Source organism: Furipterus horrens, unplaced genomic scaffold, assembly GCF_987537825.1.
Source record: "Furipterus horrens unplaced genomic scaffold, mFurHor1.1.pri manual_scaffold_5, whole genome shotgun sequence".
Taxonomy (NCBI): Eukaryota; Metazoa; Chordata; class Mammalia; order Chiroptera; family Furipteridae; genus Furipterus; species Furipterus horrens.
The window spans coordinates 179,780,173-179,804,905 of NW_028327175.1; the positions used below are offsets into that span (position 1 = coordinate 179,780,173).

At 41.7% G+C, this 24,733-nt stretch overlaps 1 protein-coding gene across 1 annotated transcript in view; it reads right to left on the bottom strand.

The window, feature by feature from the left end:
• The window catches only part of ALOX5 (arachidonate 5-lipoxygenase), a 59,703-nt gene extending 44,869 nt beyond the window's left edge, over positions 1-14,834 (bottom strand). Inside the window, exons 1-3 of the mRNA XM_090278393.1 lie at positions 14,596-14,834; positions 7,976-8,174; positions 5,063-5,144 (exon numbers count right to left, since the gene is read on the bottom strand). Coding sequence (XP_090134519.1) covers positions 5,063-5,144; positions 7,976-8,174; positions 14,596-14,745 — 431 coding nt within the window. The 5' untranslated portion in view covers positions 14,746-14,834. The remainder of the gene's footprint in view (positions 1-5,062; positions 5,145-7,975; positions 8,175-14,595) is intronic.
• Between the last annotated feature and the right edge of the window lie 9,899 nt (positions 14,835-24,733).

The following is a 24,733-nucleotide window of genomic DNA, read 5'->3' on the forward strand; positions in this document are numbered from 1 at the left end:
GACCTCCCCAATCAGAATTGAATGATTGGCAGCTACTGGTAAAGCTGAACTGTGTCTAGGAAGTAGGGAAATGGTATTTCTAACTTTTCTAAAACTAGCCTGGTTTGGTAGGGGGAGGCAGAACTATGTGTTTGTGGGTGTTTTAAAGAACATAAGACTTAATGGCAGAAATCCGCAAATAATTAAATCTATATAACTGTTAAATAAACAGTTCTTTTTCTTTTCACTAAACTCTGGTATTGAGAGTTATAATTCTGTGGCGGGCAATCGGGCCCCTACCTAAACAGCCTGTGGGTTCTGTTTCAAATTGGAGCAGCCCAAGGGTTCTGTTACAAAACTAGATCACCAACTTACACCACACACTGGGATAAACTCAAGATGGATCAAAGACTTAAATGTAAGCCGTGACACCATAAAAGTCCTAGAGGAAAACATAGGCAGGAAAATTTCAGATATCCCATGTAGCAATATTTTCACCAATCCATCTCTGAAGACAAGGGAAATAAAGGAAAAAATAAACAAATGGGACTACATCAAACTAAAGAGTTTCTGCTCAGCAAAAGAAAACATCAGCAAGATGAAAAGGGAACCAACCATATGGGAAAATATATTTGCCAATGATACCTCAGACAGGGACTGATCTCCAAAATATATGAAGAACTTACACATCTCAACACCAAGAAGACAGACAGCCCAATTAAAAAATGGGCAAAGGACCTGAACAAACACGTCTCCAAGGAGGATATACAGAGGGTCCATAGGCATATGAGAGAATGTCCAACATCACCAGCCATCAGAGAGATGCAGATAAAAACCACAATGAGATACCACTTACACCAGTCAGAATGGCCATCATCAACAAATCAACAAACAGCAAGAGCTGGTGAGGATGTGGAGAAACGGGAACCCTAGAGCACTGTTGGTGGGAATGCAGACTGGTGCAACCACTGTGGAAAACAGTATGGAATTACTTCAAAAAACTAAAAATGGAGCTGCCTTTTGAACTATCGATTCCACTGCTATGATTATACCTGAAGAATCCTGAAACCTCAATTCAAAAGAACTTATGCACCCTTATGTTCATAGCAGTGCTATTTAAAATAGCCAAGTGCTAGAAACAGTGTAAGAGCCCACCTGTAGATGAGTGGATTAAAAAACTGTGGTACACTTACATAATGGAATACTATGCAGCAGAAAGAAAGAAGGAACTCATGCCATTTGCCATAACATGGATGGAACTGGAGATAATTATGCTTAGCGAAATAAGCCAGGCAATGAAAGAAAAATACCATATGATATCACCTGATACAGGAGACTAATGAACAACACAAATGAATGAACAAATTGAACAAGGGACAGAATAACAGTTATCAGGAAGGTGGGGGGAGGGAGAGAAGGAGGGTAAGTAGGCGAAGGGTCTAGTCAAAGAACATGTATAAATAACACACAGACATGAACAACAGGTTGGGGAATGACTGTGGGAGAAGGGGTAGGCTGGGTAGGGGGGAGGAATGGGGGAAAAGTGGGACAACTGTAATAGAAAAGCAATAAAAATATATAAGTACAGGTTGGTAACTAAAAATATAGCCACAAGGATGTAAACCACAGCATAGGAAATATAGTCAATAATATTGTTATAACATGCACGATGCCAGATTGGTACTAGTCTTATCGAAGGGGGTCACATCATAAATTACATAAATGTCTATCAACTATGCTATACCATCAGCTCAGCAGCTAGAGGGATGTCAGTCACATGTGGGAAGTGGTTGAAGTGACTGGAACAGGGATGAGTGCGAGCAAGTGACATTGTTCCCTCTCTGGACTCCTCCCACACATACAGCACCACAAAGTGGTGAAACGGGTCACCCTGAACTGGCGAATACCTAAGGCTGTGCCCCATACAATGTAACAAATGTGCCCAGACAGGGAGTCAATGCAGCTCTACCTAATACACAGAAACAAACACAGGGAGGCTGCCAAATTGAGGAGGTAAAGAAATATGGCCCAAATGAAAGAACAAATCAAAACTCTGGAAAAAGAACTAAGCAAACCAGAGATAGCAAATCTATCAATGCAGAGTTCAAAATACTGGTGATAAGGATGCTCAGGGAACTCACTGAGTATGTCAAACACATAAGGGAATAAATGAAAGCTACACTAATTCAAATAAGAAAAATCCACAGGGAACCAATAGTGAGGGGAAGGAAGCCAGGGTTCACATCAATGATTTGGAACACAAGGAAGAAATGAAAAGTCAACCAATACAGATTGAAGAAACAAGAATTCAAAAAAATGAGGAGGGACTGACTCTGGGACATCTCCAAAAGTGCCAACATCTGAATCATAGGGATGCCAGCAGAAGAGGAAGAGCAAAAAGTTGAAAACTTATTTGAAAAAATAATGAAAGAAAATTTTCCTAATTTGGCAAAGAAAATAGACATACAAGCCCAGGAAGCAGAGTCCCAAACAAGTTGGACCCAGAGAGGACCACACCAAGACACATCATAATAAAAATGCTATAGGTTAAAGATAAAGAGAGAATCTTAAAAGCAGCAAGAGGAAAGCAAAGAGTTACCTACAAAGGATTTCCCAGAAGATTATCATCTGATTTCTCAAAACAAACTTTGCGGGCATTAAGGGATTGACAAGAAGTATTCAAAGTGATAAAAAGTGAGGACCTACAACCAAGATTACTTTTTCCAGCAAAGCTATCATTTAGAGTGGAAGGGCAGACAAAGTGCTTCCTAGACAAGGTAAAGCTAAAGTCTGTAAATTTTATTTTCTGGATTATATATCACTTTTATAAGCAAACTATTATCAGAAGACATAAAAAGTGAGGTGTAGGACTTCCAGCCAAGATGGAGACCTAGACAAACATTCTGTGTCTCCCTCCACAACTAAGAAGGAATACAACTACCGCAAAACTAGAGACAACCAGAAGTTCCAGAATATCAAGCTGCATGGAAGTCCAACAAACAAAAATATAAAGAAGAAATACTCATCCAGACAGGAAGGAGGCAGGAGCTTGGGCAGAGAGAATGCGGTGTGGTGGCGGCGGCAGCAGACTGGCGGAAAGCATAGTCACATGTTTTAAAGAGTCAGGAGGGACACCTGGGGAGCACTCCCAGCACCAGACCAGATAGCGCAGCTCATGGTCCCAGCGCTGGGGAAAATAGAGCCTCATTGCTTTTGACTATGCAAACCAGTGGGGGTTGGGGAGGAGGAAGAAACTGCTGGTCTTCCAGCACAGTCTGCTTGTTTAAAGGGCTTCACAGTGCTAGAAGATCTGCAGACCAACCTACTCTGGGAACGACAGCCAGGGCAATAGCTAGAGTGGTGCCAGTCCCATACAAAGTGGGAGAAGTGCCTGGAAAAGGGGTGAGTGCTGAGCAAGCGACATAAACAGTGCCACAACGTGGTGAAACGGGTTGCCATCTACTGACGAATACCTAAGGCTCTGCCCCCTACAACATAACAGGAGTGACAGCTCTACCTAAGACACAGAGGCAAACAAACATAGGAGCCTCTCAAGATGAGGAGACAGAGAAGTATGGCCCAAAAGAGGGAATGGGTCAAGGTTGTAGTGGGAGAGCTAAGCGACTAGGAGATAGCCAACCTAACAGATGCAGAGTTCAAAACACTGGTGATAAAGATGCTCACAGGTTTGACAGATATGCTTAAGTATGGCAAATACATAAGGGAAAAGTGAAGTCTATGCTAAATGAAATGAAGAAAAATCAACACAAAACCAATGGTGAAGGGAAGGAAACCTGGGTTCAAATCAATGATTTGGAAAGTAAGGAAGAAAAAAAACAGTCAATCACTACAGAATGAGGAAACAAGAATTGAAAAAAAAATGAGGAGAAGTTTAGGAACCTCTGGAACAACTTTAAATGTGCCAACATTCAAACCATAGGGGTGCCAGAAGGAGAAGAGGAAGAGCAAAAAATTGAAAACATATGCAAGAAAACAATGAAGGAAAACTCTCCAAATTTGGCAAAGGAAATAGACATACAAGTTCAGGAAGCACAGAGAGTCCCAAACAAGCTAGATGCAAAGAGGACCACACCAAGACACATCATAATTAAAATGCCAAAGGTTAAAGATAAAGAGAGAATCTTAAAAGCAGAAAGAGAAAAGCAGAGGGTTTCCTACAAAGGGGTGTCTATAAGATTATCAGCTGATTTCTCAAAAGGAACTTTGCAGGCAAGAAGGGACTGGGGCAAGAAGTATTCAAGACGTTGAAAAGCAATACTTACAACCAAGATTACTCTATCCAGCAAAGCTATCATTTAGAATGGAAGGGCAAATGAAGTGCTTTCCAGACAAAGTAAAGCTAAAGGAGTTTATCATCACCAAGCTGTTATTATATGAAATGTCAAAGGGACTTAAGAAATATCAATATCATGAACATTGAAGTGACAACAAACTCACAACTATCAACAACTGAATCTAAAAAATAAAAACAAAATCCAACTAAGTAAACCAGAATAAGAACAGAATCATAGATACAGGGATCATTTGGAGGGTTATCAGCTGGGAGGGGGAATGGGGAGAAATGGGGAAATGGTGCAGGAATTAAGAAGCATAATTTGTTGGTACAAAATAGACAGGGGAATGATAAGAATAATATAGAAAGGGTGAAGCCAAAGAACTGACATGCATGACCCATGGACATGAACTAAGGTGTGTGGGATTGCTGGAGGGAAGACGGGTACTGGCAGAGGAGAACAAAGGGAAAAAAAATGGGACTACTGTCACAACATAATAAAATATACTTTAAAAAAAAAGTGAGGTGTAGTTCTTACAATGGGAGGTAGGAGAACATCAAGATAAGGTCAAACTTTTATTGCCGCATAACTCTTAAAGGCCAATATCGTTGATCTCAAGTGTTTTCTATAACTCAGGAGGAGCTTGGGGACCACAGAGAGCTGGTGCTTGGTCATTACTTAGGAGCAGTGAAGGGCCATAAGCTGTGGGCAAGGTTCATTTCATACCATGGCCCTGAGACAGAAGAAACTGTGGTCCCATGGCCATTTGATCTAATGTCATAACTCACCTATACTGTTTCTGCCGTGTTTCCAGTTCTTTACGTCTGTGCTGCTTGAGTATGTGAATTTGATCATCACGGGCCAACTTTGCTGCGAGGAAAGGGCAAATGTGAGAAGAGCCTAAGGAAGAATTATAACGATGTCCAACATAAGGTTTCCATCAGACACCCTGCTCATGCTGAGTGCTTTACATGAATCATCTGTTTAAGCCTCAGAACACTCCCCTATTTTATTAAATGGGACTCAGAGGGGTTGAATAGCTTTGCCCTTCAACTTTTCTCAAGGTCACACACCTAATTAGTGGATTTTCAACATAGAGCTGAAATCCCATGCTCTAGTCACTCATTTTACAAAAGATGGATCCAGTTTCTCCTCCTTCTCCCTGCTCACTCAACAAGCCTGGTGGCCCTGTACTTTGGGGCTGGGGCATCATTTTCAGATGCATGAGCCAGGCTGGTTTTGCTTTGGTCTTTATGAGGACAGGCCAATGACTCTCTTTCTCCCTCTGCTCTGTGCCTCAAAGCACCTGCAGGAGGTGTGACCTTCCTCTGGGTGCTAATAAACCCCAGGCTCAGAGGGTGGAGTGAGAGATCCCAGGCACACAACCAGCCATGTCCTTCCTCTGAGCTATAATCCTTCAAGGGGAAGATTGTGACCCCTTTAGTCAGAGGGTAATAAGGCTCCCAGTAACAAATATCCCTGGGATGTACCCCTAACCTGGGTGGTTCTCCAGATGTCAAATCTGTGGCATCACTTTACAGAACCACAGACATCCAGACCCACACTGCCATTTGTTATGTCAGAGTAGGGCTTGGGCCCCAGGGCCCCCCACACAGAAGGGCCGTGGGAAGCTTGATCTGCAGTCACTAGTGGTTGAGCTTGAAGTACCACTTTTTGCTGAAAGAGAACCTAAAATCTGCCATCTAAAGCAAGGCCCTCAAGTGTGCAGACCCCAATCTGGTACTCCTGCAGGAGGTCATTCTTCATAAAGACATGTAGCTGGCCTGGTTTGGAGGAGGAGAGAGGCAAGTGGCAGAGATCAGCCATGACTGTGAGCTCTCTGAATGACTCCCCCTTGCACACCAGCTTCTTAGTATGCGCGAGTCACATCTGGGCCCAGGCAGACTTCTGCCTTACTTCAAGTCATAGCCCTTTAGTTTGCTCACACTCTAGACCTGGAACAATCAATCATCAGAATGAGGAGGACAGCAGCTTCTGTCAATGGTACCGAGTAGCATTCCTAGTTACAACACACTTCCTATTATTAGTTCATTGGTTCTTCACAGAAGTTCCTCTGAGTAGATAAAACGAGAATGATTACTGCTTCGTTTTTTAGCTAGGAAAACCAAGGTGAATGAGGAAAAAGTTCTTTTCTACCAAGCGTTCTTGTCTATCAGAGTAGCCACATCCTACTCTTTCTGACATGGACTTTAACTTAAGAAGTCCAAATCTAAGAATATTTCTGAACTGAATGGAGCTAGAAGGATTTTTTTTTTCCTGACCTCACGGCAGGAAAAGCATCTGGTGGTAGCCATTACAGGAGTGTGGGATAAGAACTGTTGGGTGCTGGTCTGCAATAAGATAAAAACAGACCGAGAGTAAGCATTTACAGACCTTTGGAGCAATTTTCCAGAAAAACTCTACAACTGTTGCATTCAATAATAAAAACAGGAGCCCTGGCTGCTGTGGCTCAGTGGATTGAGTGTTGACCTGCAAACCAAATGTCGCTGGTTCGATTCCTAGTCAGGGCACATGACTAGGTTGCACGTCCCCAGTTAGGGGCGCGAGTGACAGGCAACCACACAGTGATGTTTCTCTCCCTCTCTTTCTCCTTTCCCCTCTCTCTATAAATAAATAATTAAATAAATAAATAAATAAATAAATAAATAAATAAATAAAACAGGGCATGTATTTTGAATGTTTTTGGCTTGCTTTTTATTTCATTTACAGTAATTTTTATTTTATTTTATTAAAATATCAGTTTTGATGGAATGTAACTTTAGAAAATCTGGCCCTTCACCACAGACAGCTGGAGAAGCATTACTATCAGCCTGCTTTTCAGGCAAGCTCTAGAATTCCTTCCACTCAAATTCCTTGACTGTGTTTACTGGCTTTACCTTAACTAATAGTATAAAGGGTAATCAGATCCAACCTTTCCTCACCCTGCTGTTAGCCACCTGCTCCACTCCTGAAATGATAGATGAGATGACTTTGAAGCCAGATCAGAGGGAGGAAGAGAGGCTCATGCCCATTATGATTCTAAGGACAATAACCATTGTTTCCATGTATTGGGCAGTTACTGGGGCCAAGCACTGTGTGGTGTGCTCTACTGCATCCTCTCACTAGATCCCCACCATGACCCTAGAAATAGGCATTGTTATCTCCATTTCACCTGTAAGGAAGCCAGGGTCACAGAGCTTTAAGTGAGAGCCCAACTCCACACTCAAACCCAGGTGTGTCTCTTCTAAAGCCCATAGTCTACGACACTACCTACTGTTTTAGAATTAAGCTTCATTCTCAGTCCTCTGTGTAGATACCACATGGAACTGGACAGTGTTGGCATCTGTATGTTGGATCTGAGGTCACCCATTTCTCCAGGAAGCAGCCAGTTGGATTTAGAAACACGAGAGCCACGAGTCTCTCACTCTATCAGGCCTGCAATCAGCTGCCTTTACTGCTCTGCATGAGAATTGGTGGGGGAATAGGAGTGAACTCTTTTGCAGTGGTTTAAAGAAATCTAACAAGGAACATGAAGAGAAGAAAGGTGCTCAGAATTCTTGACAGGGGCAATGTCTTGGGGGGACAAGCAGAAGGTTAGGACCCCAGGTTAAAATCCAAAGGCCGGCCTGAGATGGGCACTGTTATTATTCCCTCTTGGTTCCTGGGAGGCTCAGGGAGTGAAAGGGGCCTTAGCTGCTTACCTCGTCCATCTCGTAGGACAATCTCGCCCTCACCAGTAATCCAGCGGTAGCAGGGAAACTCAATGTAATCCCCATAGGGCATTTTCAGCGTGATATATTTCAGGTACCAGTCATCATGAAGCCAGTACTTGCGCTTCTCAATTTTGACCAGCTGGATGTCACCCAGTTCTTCATCCACTGTCACATCGTAAGAATCAACCTGAGAAGGAGAAAAGGCAAATGAGACTCTCTGAGGTCTCCTGAGCTTGTGTGTTACCCTGAGTTCATTTAGCCGGGATGTCTGCAGAATGCCTTCCTCCTCAACAGCTCTGTGTTGGGCCTGTGCCATGGCCCTTGGGGTGACCTGTGTATCTGCAGCTCTTGAGGGCAGTTGGGAAGAGAGGGTGAAGGCTTCACCACTGCATTGGGCCTGTCAAAGGCCAGCAGGTTGGGGAAACCCTGGACTCCATGCCCCTCAGGCATTTTCTAAACCAGATTTCACAAATCCTGGAGCTTTTTCCTTGGTGGCAGGACCTAGAGTTCTCAGCATGCTACTAAAGAAGTGGAGAGCAGAGCAGTTCATGATGCATGCAGCCCAAGGCATCCCTAATCCCTCTCCTGCCTAACCACCCGCAGAACCTGAGAGGACTGCCTAAGTGGAATGAGAAGTTGATTATTTTCAGCAAACCTCTTGGTTTTGGGCACACTGAGCAGCTTGCATGTTGTGGTTGCCACTGATGCCAGAGGCTTGTGGTTAGGAAGCAGAAAACTTCTTCTTGTGCCCTGTGGTCTAACCTGGGTCCTGAGGACCAAGGAGCCAGGTGCGTGTGTGGGATGACACTTCTTGGTTCCTAACAGCTATTTGAGTACATCTGTCCTTCCAGAATGCCTCATCCTGCAGGGTGAAAGAACCTTTCTGCCCCACAATGTGTCCTGACCCCCAGGGCCATGAGACCTTGGGGAGGGGTGCCATCTGTACTGCAGGGTCTGTTTGATTCCTGGGGAGAAGCCAGCAGGTTCTGGGTGCAGAGTTGGAAGAGGAGTCCCAATGGGGAGCTGGATGACTTGAGCAGTTAGAAGGAGGGGGAAGAAAGGAAGAACACAGCTCTGACTGGGTAACTTCTGGGTTTAGGAAGAGAAGAGAGACCCCTGAGCTGAGGTACCAGTGGGCCAGGGAATGAAACCTCTCACAAGACAAGAATCCCACTCTGGGTCCTGCCTGCCAGGGTGATGCAGAGGCCAAGACAGAAATTCCCAGGAGTGGGAGGAGGGCAGTGAGGGGCAGAGGATGAAGTGAGCTAGGTGTCAGGGTAGCATGGCCAGCCTCAGGGGGTGCCAAGGTGACTGACCCTAGGTCTCAGCAAATTGATTTACTCCCTGATGCTATTTTCTTCATTTATCAAGTGGAGATAATGCCTAGTTTTCAAGGCCATTGAGAAATCCAAATAATGTGATGCCTGAGTGCTTTTCTCCGAGGGCATAGGTCACTGGCTGTGTTGTGCATCAGAGCCATCTAGCCCTCCCTCCCTGACTTGGGGATTGGATCACAGGACAGCAGGTCCCCATATTTCCTGAAAGCAGTTGTGAGCTCGCATAGGCCCCAGCACTGAAGTCCATCCCTACCACACACACCCAGAAATAGATGTGGGAGGAAGAAATTGAGCCTATGAGCTTGAACTTCTTGGCTCAAAACATGGATGGAATTCCTGTGAAGAGCAGAGAAGGTGCCATGAGCCAGACGGAGAATGAGAGGCATTTTCAGTGCTGGCAGTGCAGGCCGAGAAAGGGAAATCAGGATGTGGTGAGGCCTGGTTTTGGCCTGGGGGTGACTGCTCCAGGGGAAGTGGCTTTTCTGTGGCTCTGAGAGGCTGGAAGGGGCTAAAGATGTCCTGGGGGTTGATGCCAAGAAGGCTGGGGCGAAGGGAGAGAGGACAACCATTCTCAAGTCACAGGTGCTGTAAACATTGGGGTGGACACTCTCATGGGAAGGAGAAGCCCAACACCTTGGAATGTATAAGAAAGGGAGATGGGGCTTCGGAAGTCTCTCCAGGACTGGGTGATCCTCAGTCTGGCTGGGGGTGGTGACTGACAAGGAAAAGATGGAGCTGCTTCTCTGAGGGAGGGGAGAGCAAGGTCACCCTCAACAAACCTGTGGTGTAGTCATAGGAGAAAGGGACCCTCCAGGTTCCCCACCCACCCCTGCAAGTCTTGCAGAGGGGTTTGGAATCTCACCTGGGATAAAGAGACTGAACAAACTCAGAGGGATTCAATATGCAATAGGACAGGATCTTTGGCAGGGTTAGAGGAATACTCCAGCCAGCCTGGCTTGCCTCTGGCTGGCCCCTGGCTTCAGAGTAAGTCTAACAGGAGGTGAATGAGTGTTTGAGGAGTTCAGCCCCACCCAATTCAGGAAGTCTTTTAGGGACAAAATCTGGCGACTGTGGAGAGTCACAGAAAATAGAAGGCCTCCAAGAAGACTGTAAAATCCTAAGCATCAAACAGCAAAGTCAGGTCTTAGGAATGTCCAATCTTACTCCTTCCTCTCTGTGGGCTAGTACCAGGGTGGCTGCTATGTTTGTCATCTACTTGCCCTGACATATTGAATTCTCATGTCCATTCAGCACAGTGGACACTATCAATAGTGGATGGCCCATAACAGGCCCTCAATAAATACCATACATGTGCATGGCTGCATAGATGGTTCCCACTTTACAGAAGGAAAATGAGGCTCAGAGAGGTCAGGCAGCTACCATGCCATTGTATAATTGTGGCCCCATGATTACAATCCACATATGTCTGACATCCAGTACAGGTTTCTCCCACTGTCCCTTGTAGCAACATGGTGGGACAAGCCCTGGATGGGTTTTTTTCCGAGCCCTAGTTCAACTGATTGATGGAGTATGAAGGGACAACATGGGATGGAAGGACACGGAAGCTTCTTAAGAGATGACATTTGAGGCAGCTCTTGGGACTTGGTAAGATTTCAGAGGTGAGGTGAGTGGGAGGAGAAAGATGGGCAGGCCATTTCAGTTATAGGAAAGGAGAAAGCAAGATCCCTGAGGTGGGGAGAAGGTGGCTGGAGCATGGAGCTCCTTGGGGCAGATGTGGCAGGTGCTTTGGTCAGATGCTGGAGAGAGATAGAGCCAGGGAAGCATGCAATTCACCAGTCTCATTTCAAGGAGGGCCACTTCGCTCATTTCAATTGCTCTCAACTTAAAAAAATTTTTTTCAGCAAAGCGTTAGCTTTCCAGTTTTCATTTGATTTTTATATCAGCATTTTAAGAAATGTTTCATTCATCTTTGCTCCAGATCCCTGCTGTTGCTGCAACAGGGATCTCTGCTGGAGCAGGAACAGAGGAAGTCATGGCATGGCCCAGCCTGGGACACCCACCTTGGAGGGCTGATAAGGGGCTGGTGGGGGTTGGGGGGGAGAGGAAGATGTTGTTGATCAGAGAGGGAGACTAAGGGGTGGACAAGGGAGAAACTGGGGCAGAGAGGAGAAAGGGAGCAATGGTTAGGGCAATTGAGAGGGCAAAGAGGAAAATGGAGACAGTGAAAGGAGAAATTGGAGCAGATAAGAAGAGAGAAATGGGCGACTCTGTGGGACTGTGAGGAATAGGGAGTAGAGGGAGAAAGGGAAAATATAAAAGGAGGCAGAATATATGGAAGAGAGGGGACAGAGAAGGAAGACTGATGGAGAGAGATTACAGGTCAAAAAGAAATATTTATTTTTCATTAATATATTACAAGAATGAAGTATCAAGAATATTCACTGAGTATATTTAAGAAGCATATATAATTTAAGATGTGTTTACACTTATGGAATATATTTCCAGATAATATGTTGTCCTTTGCTTTCCTAAAAGTGCTGTCATAGAATTAACATGAGTAAAGTAAGATTTCCCAGAAGTATTCTGATCTGTAAAAGTCATCCTATTTCACTTGAATTACTTTAAAGAAACACATTAGTTTGCTAAATCTTCAAACTTGGGCTAGTCTCTGGGCTCTTCAGGTGCAGTCTGGGCTTTCCCCAGCAGACAATGAGGAGCCAGTGAAGGTGGGACAGTTTATAGGGCAGTCTTCCCTGCTAAGGGCTACAACTCCCAATTCTGTCCTAAATCACTATGCAGAACTCTGATGAGAATAACCAGGGATCTGTGACTCAATTTATTGAGAAAAAACTAAGTCCTGTCAATTATTTTACTTAGGGAGTATAGGTGGTGTTGACCTGCTTAATGACCTGGAAATGATTGAATTGGTTGCCTGAAATAATCTTTACTGTTATTGCTATAAAACCATAAGGAGCTGATGATTGTAACACTTTTAGAGTAAAATGGGATAGCTTTATCTTCTCAGCAAGTATTTCCTCTAAGTTTTTTCTTTCACCTTTACTCAAAAGGGAAGGATTGTCCTTAAAGAGACACTGGCTGGGAAATGAGGAAGTCACTCTGGGCTGTGCAAGACAAAGTGTGGAGTAATTGCATCAACAGGAACTTTCTCAAAAGCTGATATTTTTAAAGGGCACTTCAGAGCCAGCTGGTTCCTCCACACTGCAGCAGTCCCCCCTGACTTGCCCTCTGTCACCCCAATGGAAATGTGACATGCAAATCTCTCCTGAAATTTGCTTCTGAGACACACTGGGTGTTGAATCACCATGGCATTTGAATGAATTCTCAGGGTTAGGAAGACAGAAGGAGGGAGGGAAGTAACAATCAGAACAGTACTTGCATTCCTCTTCCAACCAACAACCTGTTATGGCCACATCACTGAGTGCCCTGCACAGCACACTGAACACACTGATGTGTTCAGTGTGTGGAGAATAGGACCCCACTGGGGCCCACTTAGAAAGGGAAAATAGTCTGTATCCTGTTCTCCTCCCTGAGGTGTTGGGGAATCTATAAAAATAGAAATAAATGACGGTGCGTCAGAAATGACAGAGGGTGTCATTTCAAATGGATGACTAATTAGCCCTACTGTGCCTCTGTTCCCAGCACCAGTTCCCTGGTTAGGGAAACCAAGCAACAGGAGTTTGCTCTTATACTCAATGCCTAACTTTTAGTGATGGGAGCTCAAGCCATGCTAGTACAGAGTGGGGCAAAAGTAGGTTTACAGTTGTTCATATGGAAAATAATACAATAATCAATAAACAATAATACAAGAATAAACTGTTTTGCATATTCACAATTGTAAACCTACTTTCCCCTACCTACCCTGTGTGCTGAACTTAGTTAAAGTGCACAGTTGGCTTATAGCAAGGTTCTGAGGCTCCAGGGTAAGAATCAAGCCCACTTTGAATCTGGCACCTGCTTTAGGCTATGGAGACCTAAAACACGTCACAAATTTTATCCAGTAAGTATTTGGTTGAGCCATATGAAATTGCCATTTTGTCCTTTAAACATAATCAACTCTGAACAATTTTATATAATTCAACCTTATAATCAACTAAGTGGTGACAAGACAGCTTTGTGAAGTCTACATTTTTTTGGTCCCTTTCAGGAGCTGGGGGTGGTGGAAGGGAACAGATATTCCATGGGCACCTGCAGCATGTCAGAACTATCACAATAATCATTTACTGAGCACTGCCTATGTGCTTGCTGCTGGGCTGGGCATGTTACTAAACATGGGCCAAGAGAACTGTGATCTGCCATGTTCACAGGGCTAGAATTCATGCCCAGGTCATCATCAGGATCCCGTTTGAGTAAGGACACCTGTGTATGGCCTCACACAGCATCTGGCCCCACAGACTAGAGGTGCAGTAAACATTGGCTCCCTTTGCTTCCCAAACTCCCCCAGCTCCAGGTCTCCAGTGAAGAGGGGAAAGGGGACTTCCCCTTTCCCCCTTCTTCCTCCACTGAGCCCTCACACCTGGCGTGGAATGCTCAGTGCTGTACACTCAGCAAGGAGCAGTGACAACCTTCAGGTTTGCAAGGCTTCTCCTTGCTTGAGTTCTCTTATTCTTTCCCTCTAAATTCCTCTCGGTACCAGTCCAGAAAATGGCAGCTGCTCAGTTGTGGAGATATCTGTTAGGGCCACTCTAGGCCTCTAACTGGGCCTGGGGTCACCCAGGATAATTGGACCAGCCTAAAGCTGACCCTTTCATTTTGCACTTAGGGAAACTGAGACCCAGAGAGGCGACAGAGTGAGGTAGTGGTCAGGCCCAGATGGAACTCAGGCCTCTAGATCCCCAGGCCTATGCTTTCAGCCACAGCTGGAGGCTGCTCTGAGGTGCCATCTGTGCTTTACAGAAGGGTCCATGACTATGACCCTTTCCCCTCAACTCGTGGAAGGAATTCTACGAAGTGGGGCACTAGTAACGCTCCCCATAGCACTTGCCCAGTTAAGGGGCCTCTCAGAGCCTCTGGTCCTCATCTAAGAAATGGAGAACAAACCTTGCATCTTCCCTGATCCTTGGGGAGAAGAGCCTCAACTGAAAACCCCCTGATCTTGGATCCCAGCCACCCCAACAGGGCCCTGGACGCGCTTCCACACGGTCCAGGTCTCCCAAGGGACTGCTGGACGCGCTTCCAGCTGGGTCCTGGCCACTCCGATGGGTCTCGAGATTCTTCTGCCTGGGTCCCCCTCCCCGCCTCCTGCCACCAGGGTCCCAGGCGCCCCTGCCCTGTCCGGCCTCACGCCCTCACCGCTCCGCGCTCAAAGTCATTGTAGAAGGGCTTGTCCAGCAGGTGCTTCTCGCTGCAGCCCGTGGAGCCCACGAGGCTGAGGTAGATGTAGTCGTCTGTGCCAGCGAACCACTGGCTGCCGGTGGCCACGGTAACAGTGTAGGAGGGCATGGCGGTGGGCGAGTGCCACAGCCAGTGGGCTCAGCAAGCTCTTGAAGCCTCTGTACGCTGTTCCCCGGGAGTCCGCTGCTCACCAGGACTTGAGCGCTGTCCCCACCTTCTGAGCCGTCCCGGCCCCGCCCAGGCCCCGCCCAGGCCCCGCCCAGCTGGCCTGCTGCACTCTACGCTCCTGCCGCTCTAACCTGGAATGGACCGCCTCAGACCCCGGAAGACTTACCCATTCCCGCGTTTCACCTACGTGACCTGACGTTTGTTTTTGTATTAAGAGGACTGGGGCAACCTCAGCTGTCATCCATTCTTCTATCCATTCATCCACTCAGTCTTTCATTCACTGTTATCACTCTTCACTCTCACTTCCTGCCTCAGTTCCCTCATTGACAGGCTTCAGTGAGGGGACAGGGATACACTCCTGGGACCCTAAAGAACATGCTTTCACCAAATTCCCAGTGTGCGTGGGAGGCTGTGCGACAGGAACAATTATCCATACTGTGTGTTCTGGAAGTCTACAGCCAGAAGAGGACCACACCTAGGGAGTCAGGGAAACTTTCTGGAGGAGGTCACACCCGAAGTGACACTGAGGGCAAGCTGAACCTTCAGTCAGCATTGCTTCTTCCAAAGGTTTGGTTGAATGCCACTCAGGACTGGGTGCAGTTGGGCACCCAGGTGAGACAGATGCCAGCCACGCGCAGGCTGTGAAATTGACCTTATATAGTGGGAGGCAGAGCAGCCAGAGAGAGGGAGGCCAGGACAAGAACACCTGAATCTGGACACTTCGAGGTTGTCTGAAGGAAGTCAGCCAGTTTTCAGAGACTAGGGACTGAAGGAACTCTGGGGCTGGATGGCTGGATGGACAAGTGGTGGGAGAGGAGTTAGGCTTGTTTGGAGGTAGCTCATGGGAGTAGACCAATGGCTGAAGTCCTAGGGAAGAAGATATGGACCCCACAGCAAGAATGTTTCTGGAGTTAGAGCGCTTACCTGGGAACCCACTGTCCAGCAGAGTAATCTGTTGACTTTCTAAGTGGTGGTGGGCAGAAGCTTGGAAAGGATGTTAGTAGAAGGCTTTGTGCACTAAAGGGAAACTTCCCAACTGCTGTGACATGATCTCAAAAATTTTCTGCATTCACCTATACCTCGAGCACACCCTCATTCAACCATCACCCTCTACCTCCCGACTCCCAACTTCAGAACTGGGTCTGACTATGTTACACATTCAGAAATGAGCTGAACTAAATTAAAAGCGAGTTAATTCCATGTGAGGTGGAAGGTATGTCAAGTCACCTGCTTTGTACATTCACTTCTGAGGATGTACAAAGATGCAGGCCAGAGGCAGGCTCCTCATTTCTGGGAGCCTGGGCTCTACCTGGTGGCAAATCTTGCTTCCTCTTCTGCTTGGCGGGACCAAGACTCTGGTCAGAAAGAAGGTATCATTCCACTTCTACACCTAGGGGGTAAGGTCATATTTCAGTGCGACTGGCATTATTAATCAAAAGACAGACACCAACAGGATTTTCTGGGAATAAATTTGGAAAAAATGCAAGGCTCTGGGCACAGTTGTGATGAGGCAGATGAACACAGTGGGACCTAGACTCTGCCAGGCAAAATACCTGCTACAGGAAACCCTGGAGAAGGAATTACAAGTGGTTCTGGAATTACCCTTCATATCTAAGAACAAAATAGCTATTGTTTTTCTTTTAAAAAAATACTATATATTTTTTGACAAAAAATTACCATTGTAGAAAATATAGAACACTTTCATACAGAAACAAAATTCATAAAACATACAGAAAAAGCAATTAGTAAAATTAATTACATTAGACATTTTTATACCATTAAAAACACTGTATGTGCAATTTCATGTTATTTTTCTATTTTCCTTAATATAACATACATGTTTTCCTATGAAATTTCACTTTTTAAATATTTTAAAGACTGTATAATATTCATTTACCTAGACATACCACCATTTCCTTAATTATTCCACCTTCTTGGACACTTAGGTTGCTTTCACTGATAAGTAATGCAATGGTACCTGATTTTTGCTTAAAACATTAATTTTTCTTTCTTAAGATAGGGACTTAGAAACTAGTGAAAGTGTATGAACACGTTGAGATTTTTGTTACGTGTTATTAAGATATTTCCCCAAGGACTGTAGTAATTTAATATTTATGCCACTCATTCTTGTACAGAACATGGAATGTTTGTTTCACAAAACCTTTGCCATCATGGAATAGTTTCCAAAACCTCTATCTTTTTCTCACTGTTTCTGCCCTGGTTCAGACTTCCAGCATCTCCTGCACAAATTGGAACAACTTCCTACCTAATAGTCCCTCTACCTCTAGTCTAACTACCTCCTCCTCCAATTCTCTAGCCAGAGTTATTTACCCGTGACATAGATGGAATCACCTCATTGTCTTACTTAAAATCCATCATTGTTTTCCTTATTTTAACATTTTTACAACTTTATTGAGACATAATTAGCATGCCATACAATTAATTCATTTAGTGTACAATTCAGTGGTGTTTAGTAATATTCAGAGTTGTGAGACCATCACCACACTCAAATTGACAACATTTTCATCACCCATTAACAGTCACTTTCCATATCCCACCTCATTCTTCTAGCCAGGGTAAATACTAATCCACTTTCTGTCTTTATAGATTTGCCTATTTTGGACATTTTATATGAATGGAATTATATAATATGTGATCTTTGGTGACTGGTTTCTTTCACTTAGAAAAATTTCAAGGTTCATCCACCTTGCAAGACATACCAGTATTTTATTCCTGTTGCAGAATAATATTCCACTTTATGGATATACCATATTGTATTTATTCTTTCATCAGATGATGAAAATTTTACTTGTTTCTGCTTTTGGAAAATTATTAACAATGATGCTATGAACATTCATGTATAAATTTTTGTGTGAATGTATGTTTTCATTTCTTTTGGGGACATGGCTAGGATTGGGATTGCTGGATCATATGGTAACTCTATGTTTAGCATTTTGAGGAAATGCAAGATCATTTTCCAAAGTAGTTAAACCATTTTACATTGTCATCAGTGATATTCTTGCCAGCACTTTATATTCTCTGTAAAGTGGTATTTCATTGCAGTTTTTATTTGTACTTCCACAATGATTAATGATGTTGAGTATTTTTTCACATGCTTATTGGCTATTTGTATACCTTCTTTGAAGAAATATATATTCAGATAACTTGACTTGTTTTAAAAATTGGCTTATCATTTTACTATTGTGTTGTAAGTGTTCACACATCCTGAATAAAAGTCCATTATCAACTATATTATTTACAAATATTTTGTTGCTTTTATGTGTAGATTTTTTACTTTTTTTTATCCTCACCTGAGGACATTTTTTCATTGCTTTGAGAGAGAGAGGGAGAAAAAGAAACATCAGTGTGAGAAAGAAACATCAATTGGTTGCCTCTTGAACATCCCCAGACCAGGGATCACATACACCAAGATCAGGGATCGAACTTGCAACCTAGGTATGTGTGCTGACCAGGAACTGAACATGAAACCCTTCGGTTACAGAACAGTGCTCCAACCAACTGAGCCACACCAGCCAGGGCAGTCTTTTTACTTTTTATGGCTATGTTTGAAGCGCAAAAGTTTTTAATTTTGAGTAAATCCAATTTATATATTTTTCTTTTGTTTCATGTTATTTTAGTACCATACCCATGGAGCATGAGAAAGAAGATACAAACCTACCAAGAAGGACTGCTTGTGGTAAAATGGGCTCAAATTAAAAACAAAACAAAACAAAACAAAACAAAGCCTAACGGTCATTTCTACACAGGGGTCTCTCACATAAACAGACTTCAAAGAGAAACTTACACTGAACTGCCTGCCTACCCCATTGTTCCTGCTGTCCGAATCAGCCCTTTCTTTATAAAAGAGTTCCTGGAATTGTATTTCAACCAATAGGACTGAGACTTTCCTCATCTAATAGGAGTTATGCAATTATATCCCCATCCGCATCTTCACTGATCAATTAGAGCAGCTCCATTCTGACCAGACTTCAGGATTTGGAGTTTATTTGCATGAGGATAGACCAATTAGGAACCATGGGAGTGGACTTCTGTCTGTATAATCAGCTCCTTCTGGTTTGAGAGGTGCACTTTCCCTTTCCACTGAAGACTGAGTTTCCTGGCTGGAGGTGGAACACTGAGGAAGTCTTGCTGGAGCAGAGCGTGGACTGCATGGAGCAGAGCAAGGTAGAGTGGAGTGGACCAGAGAAGGCGGAACCTATCAGAACAGAACTCAGCTGCCTCCCCAGAGGGGCCTACCTTGCCCCAGGGCTACCTAACAGCTGTGCTGCTTCATAATTGTACTATAACACTATTGCGCTGTTTTACAGCCATGGTGTTCTCACAGCCACAGTTTCTTGTTTTGTTTTTTTATTTTAGTCGTATTGTTTTTCTATTACAGTTGTCCCATTTCCCCCCCTTTGCTCTCCTCTGTTCCACCCACCTCCCCCCTCTCCCACAGTCCATCCCCATTTAGTTGTCCATGTCCATGCATCATTCATATTAGTTCCTCGACTAGACTCTCCCCCTTCTTTCCTCCCTTTACCCCTCCCCCCTCCCCTCTGGTCACTGTCAGTCTGTTCCCTGTTTACATGTGTCTGGTTCTATTTTGATCATTTGTTCGTTTTGTTCATTAGTTTCCTGTATTAGGTGAGATCATATGATATTTATCTTTCGCCACCTGGCTTATTTCACTTAATACAATACCCTCAAGTTTTAAAATTGAGCTCTTTGCCCTGCATAAAGTGTTTTCTTTTTTCACTGCACCCCAAATTGGGGATTCTTGTTGGTGTTGAATTGACACCAATGACTCTTGGTTGCTATATCTAAGAGACTGTTGCCTGTGCTAAGGTCACAAAAATTTACTCCGATGTTTTCATCTAAGAATTTAACAATTTTAGTTCTTCGTTTAGACCTCTGATCTATTTTGCTAATTTTTATGTATGATATGTAGGGATCCAAACTCATTCTTTTGCATGTAAATATTCACTTGTTTGGGCATCATTTTAAAAATGACTATTCTTTCTCCATTAAATTGTCTTGGCACCTTAGTAAAAAGTTATTTCTCCATAAATGAAAGAGTTTATTTTTGGACTTTTAATTTTATTCCTTGACCAATATATGTATCATATGCCAGTGACACACTGTCTTGATTACTATAACATTATAGTAAGTTTTGACATTGGGAAGTGTGAATTCACTATTGTTCCTTATTCTTCAAGAATACTTTGGCTCTTCTGTGTCCTTTAAATTTTCATATAAATTATAGAATCAAGTTGTCAATTTCTGCAAAAAAAAAAAAAAAGATGGGATATTGATCTGCATTGCATTGAAGCTGTAGAACAATTTAGGGAGTATTATTGTTGTAATAACATTAAGTCTTCTGAACTAAGAATATGGAATAAGTTTTAATTTATTTAAAACTTTTCTAATTTGTTTCAATAACGATTTGTAGTTTTCAGTGTATTTTTGGTTAAATGTATTCATAAATATTTTATACTTTTTAAAAGGAAAGCTATTTATTTTCTTCCATCTTTATTATGGTATAATTGACAAAAATTGTATATTATATATTTGAGATATACAGTGTGAGCTTTTGATACACAGATACATTGTGGCATGAGCACCATAATCAAGCCAATGACCACATCTGTCACCTACTTAGTTATCACTTTTTTGGTATGGTGAGAACACTTAAGATCTACTCCATTAGCAAATTTAAAGTATACAATATAGTATTATTAATTATAGTTACCATGCTGTACATTATATTCCCAGAACTTAGAACTGAAAATTTGTATCCTTTGATCTACCTCTCCTGATTTTTCATACCCCCAGACTCTGGAAATCACTACTCTACTCTCTGTTTCTGAGATTGATTTTCTTAGATTCCACATATACCTCACATCACACAGAATTTACTTTCTGTGTCTGGTTTATTTTACTTAGCATGTCCTCCATGTTCATTCACATTATCATTAATGACAAGATTTTATTTTTTATGGATGAATAATATTTTGTTGTGTGTGTCACATTTTCTTTGTTCACTCATACATTGACGGACACTTAGGATGTTTCTTTTTCTTGCCTAATTGCCTTGGCCAGGACCTCTAGGAAAAGTTTAAATAAAAGTAGCAAAAGCAGGCATCCCTGTCTTGTTCCTGGCTTAAGGGATGAACATCTACTCTTTGATCATTAACTATGATATTAGTTGTAGGTTTTACATAGGTTCCCTTAACAAATTGAGAACATTTTTGTTCCTATTATTCTTTAGTGTTTTTTTAAATCATAAAAGGGTCTTAAAGTTTATTAAATGCTTTTTTTTCTGCATCAATTGAGACATCATGCAGTTTTTCTTCTGTATTCTATTAATATGGAGTAGTAAATTAATTGATTTTCAGTTAAATTGACTTTGCAATCTAGATAAATTTCATTAGATTATTGTATATACTACTTTTTATGTATTGGATTCATTGTTAGTATTTTTTGAGAATATTTGTATTTATAATATCAGTGTCTGTATTGATCTTTAATTTTCTTATTTATTTATTTATTTATTTATAAACACAGTTTACATTCAATTTCATTCTGCACCAGTTTCAAATGTATAGCAAAGTGGCCAGAAAACCATGCACTCTAGAGAATGGTTCTACTGCTGCCCCAAGAACCCACCTGGCCCCATATCCAGCCATTCTGACATTATTGGCCATATTCCCCATGCTGCAATCCATATCTCTCTGCTCATTCGGCAACTACCAATTTTTACAGCTTAATTCCTTTACCTTTTTCACCCAGCCCCTCAACCGCCCTCCCCTCTGACAGCTGTCAGTCTGTTCTCTGTATCTATGAGTCTGTTTCTATTTTGTTTGTTTGTTTATATTGTCCATTAGATTTTACATATAAGGGAAATCATATGGTATTTGTCTTTCTCTGAATGGCTTATTTTACTTAATGTAAAGCCTCTAGGTCCATCCATGCTGGTGCAAAAGGTAATATTTCCTTCTTTATATGGCTGAGTAGTGTGTCAATAGTGTAAATGTACCACAGATTTTTTTATCCACTTATCTACTGCTGGACACTTGAGTTTCTTCCAAGTCTCAGCTATTGTAAATAACATTGCAAGAGACATAAGGGTGTATATATTCTTTTGAATTAGTGTTTCTGCTTTCTTCAAATATATTCCAAGAAGTGGAATCACTGGATCATAAGACAATTTCATTTTTTATTTTTTGAGGAAACTCCACACTATTTTTCATCGTGGTTGCAACAATCTGTATTCCTACCAACAGTACACGACGGTTCCCTTTTTTTACATTCTTGCCAACACTTGTTTGCTGATTTATTGATGGTAGCCATTCTGACAGGTGTGAGGTAGTATTTTATTGTGGTTTTGATTTTCATTTCTCTGACAATTAGTGATGGTCAGCAACTTTCCATGTATCTATTGACCATCTGTATGTCTTCCTTGGAGAAGTGTCTATTCATGTCTTCTGCCCACTTTTTAATTAGGTGGTTTGTTTTTCTGGTGTTAAGTTGTCAGAGTTCTATATAAATTTTGGATATTAAACCCTTATCAGATGTATCATTGGCAAATATGTTCTTCCATTCAGTAGGTTGTCTTTTCATTCTGTTGATGTTTTCTTTCCCTGTGCAAAAACGTTTTAGTTTGATATAGTCCCTTCTGTTTATTTTTTATTTTTATTTTTCCTGAGGAAATATGTCAGAAAAAAGTATTGTTACAAAGAATGTTTGAGGTTTTACTGCTTATATTTTCTTCTAGGATTTTTATGGTTTTGAGTCTTACATTTAAGTCTTTAATCAATTTTGAGTTTCTTTCTGTATATAGTATAAGAAGGTGGTCCAGTTTCATTTTTTAATTTGTCCAATATTCCTAACACCAATTATTGAATAGACTGTTTATTTGTTGCTTTCAGTTTTCTATTCCACATAAGAGTGAAATCATATGGTTCTTGACTTTTTCCATTTGACTTATTTTGCTTAGCATGATATTCTCAAGATTCATCCATGTTGTCACAAATGGCAGCATTTCATCTTTTCTTATGACTGAGAAGTATTCCATTGTATATATGTACCACATCTTCTTTATCCAATCATATATTGAGGGATATTTTAGTTGTTTCCATTATCTTAGCCACTGTAAATAATGCTGCAGTGAACAGAGAGATGTACATGTCTTTGCCGATAAATGTTTTGAAATTTTTCAGGAAGACATACAGAAAAGGGTTTGCTGAGTCATATGAAACCTTTATTTTTAATTTTTGAGGAATGTCCATACTGTTTTCTACAGTGGCTGTCCGAGTTTACATTCATACAAGTAGTGAATGAAGGTTCCTTTTACTCTAACACTTGTTATTACTTGTCTTGTTGATAATAGCCATTCTAACAGGTGGTATCCCAATTGTAGTTTTGATTTGTAATTCCCTAATAGCTAGTGAAGTTAAGCATCTTTTCATTCATCTATTGACCATTTGTATGCATTCTTGGGAAAAATGTCTGTTGACGTTCTCCCCCATTTTATAATTGGAGTGGGGGGTTTTTTGTTGTTAAGCTGTATGTGTTTTTTATATATTTTAGATATTAACCCCTGTCACAGCTGTTTGCAAATATCTTCTTCTATTTCGTTGTTTGCCCTCTCGTTTTTTTCACAGTTTCCTTTGCTGTGTAGAAGCTTTTTAGTTTGCTGTAGTACCATTGGTTTATTTTTGCTTTTACTTCCCTTGCTGTTGGGGTCAAATTCATAAAAATTTCTCTAAGACCAAGGTCCATAAGTTTAGTACCTATGTTTTCTTCTATGTAATTTATTGTTTCAGGTCTTATATTTAGGTCTTTGATCCACTATTGAGCTAATGTTTGTATATAGGAACACTTAGCAGTGTAGTTTTATTCTTTTGCATGTGGATTTCCAGTTTTCCATTTATTGAAGAGGTTTTCTTTTATCTGTTGTATGTTTTGGCTTCTTTATCAAAATTTTTTTCCCATATACATGTAGATTTATTTATGGGTTCTCAATTGTATTCCATTGGTCTCTGTATTCTGTGTTTGCTTGTTTGTTTGTTTGTTTGCCAATATCATGCTATTTGAATTATGGTCACTTTGTAATATAATTTGGAGTCAGGGAGGTGACACCTCTGGTTTTGTTTATTTTTCTCAGGATTGCTTTGGCTAGTCAGAGTCTTTTGTGGTTCCATACAAATCTTATAACTTTTGTTTTATTTCTATAAAATATGCCTTGAGATTTTGATAGTGATTGTATTAAATCTGTATATTACTTTAGGTGTTATGTCAGTTTTACCTATGTTGATTCTTCCAATTTATGAACCCAGAATATCTTTCCATTTCTTCATGTCTTCTTCAGTTTCTTTTAATAATGTCTTGTAGTTTTCAATGTAGAGGTCTTTCACATCTTTATGGAGTTTATTCCTAGGTATTTTATTCTTTTTGTTGCAATTGCAAAAGAAATTTTTATTTATTTTTTAGAACTGTTATCGTTAATGTATAAGAATGCAATGGATTTTCGACATTTATTTTGTATTGTGCAATTTTACTGTATTTATTTACTGTTTCTAATAAGGTTTTTAATGAAGCCTTTAGTGTTTCCTTTATAAAGAATAACATCCAACTTCTTTTTCCACAATGGAATAAAACTAAAAATCAATTACAAAAAACCTTGAAAAACACACAGTCATGTGGAGGCTAAATAACAATGGATGAGTAAACAATGAGATCAAAGGAAAAATCAAAGAGTATCTCGAGACAAATAAATATGAATGAACAACAACACAAAATATATGAGACACAGAAAAAGCAGTCCTAAGAGGGAAATCCATAGCAAGCAAGAAATACTCAAATAAACAATATAACTTTATGCCTAAGGTAACTGGAAGAAGAACAACAAACAAAGCCCAAAGTG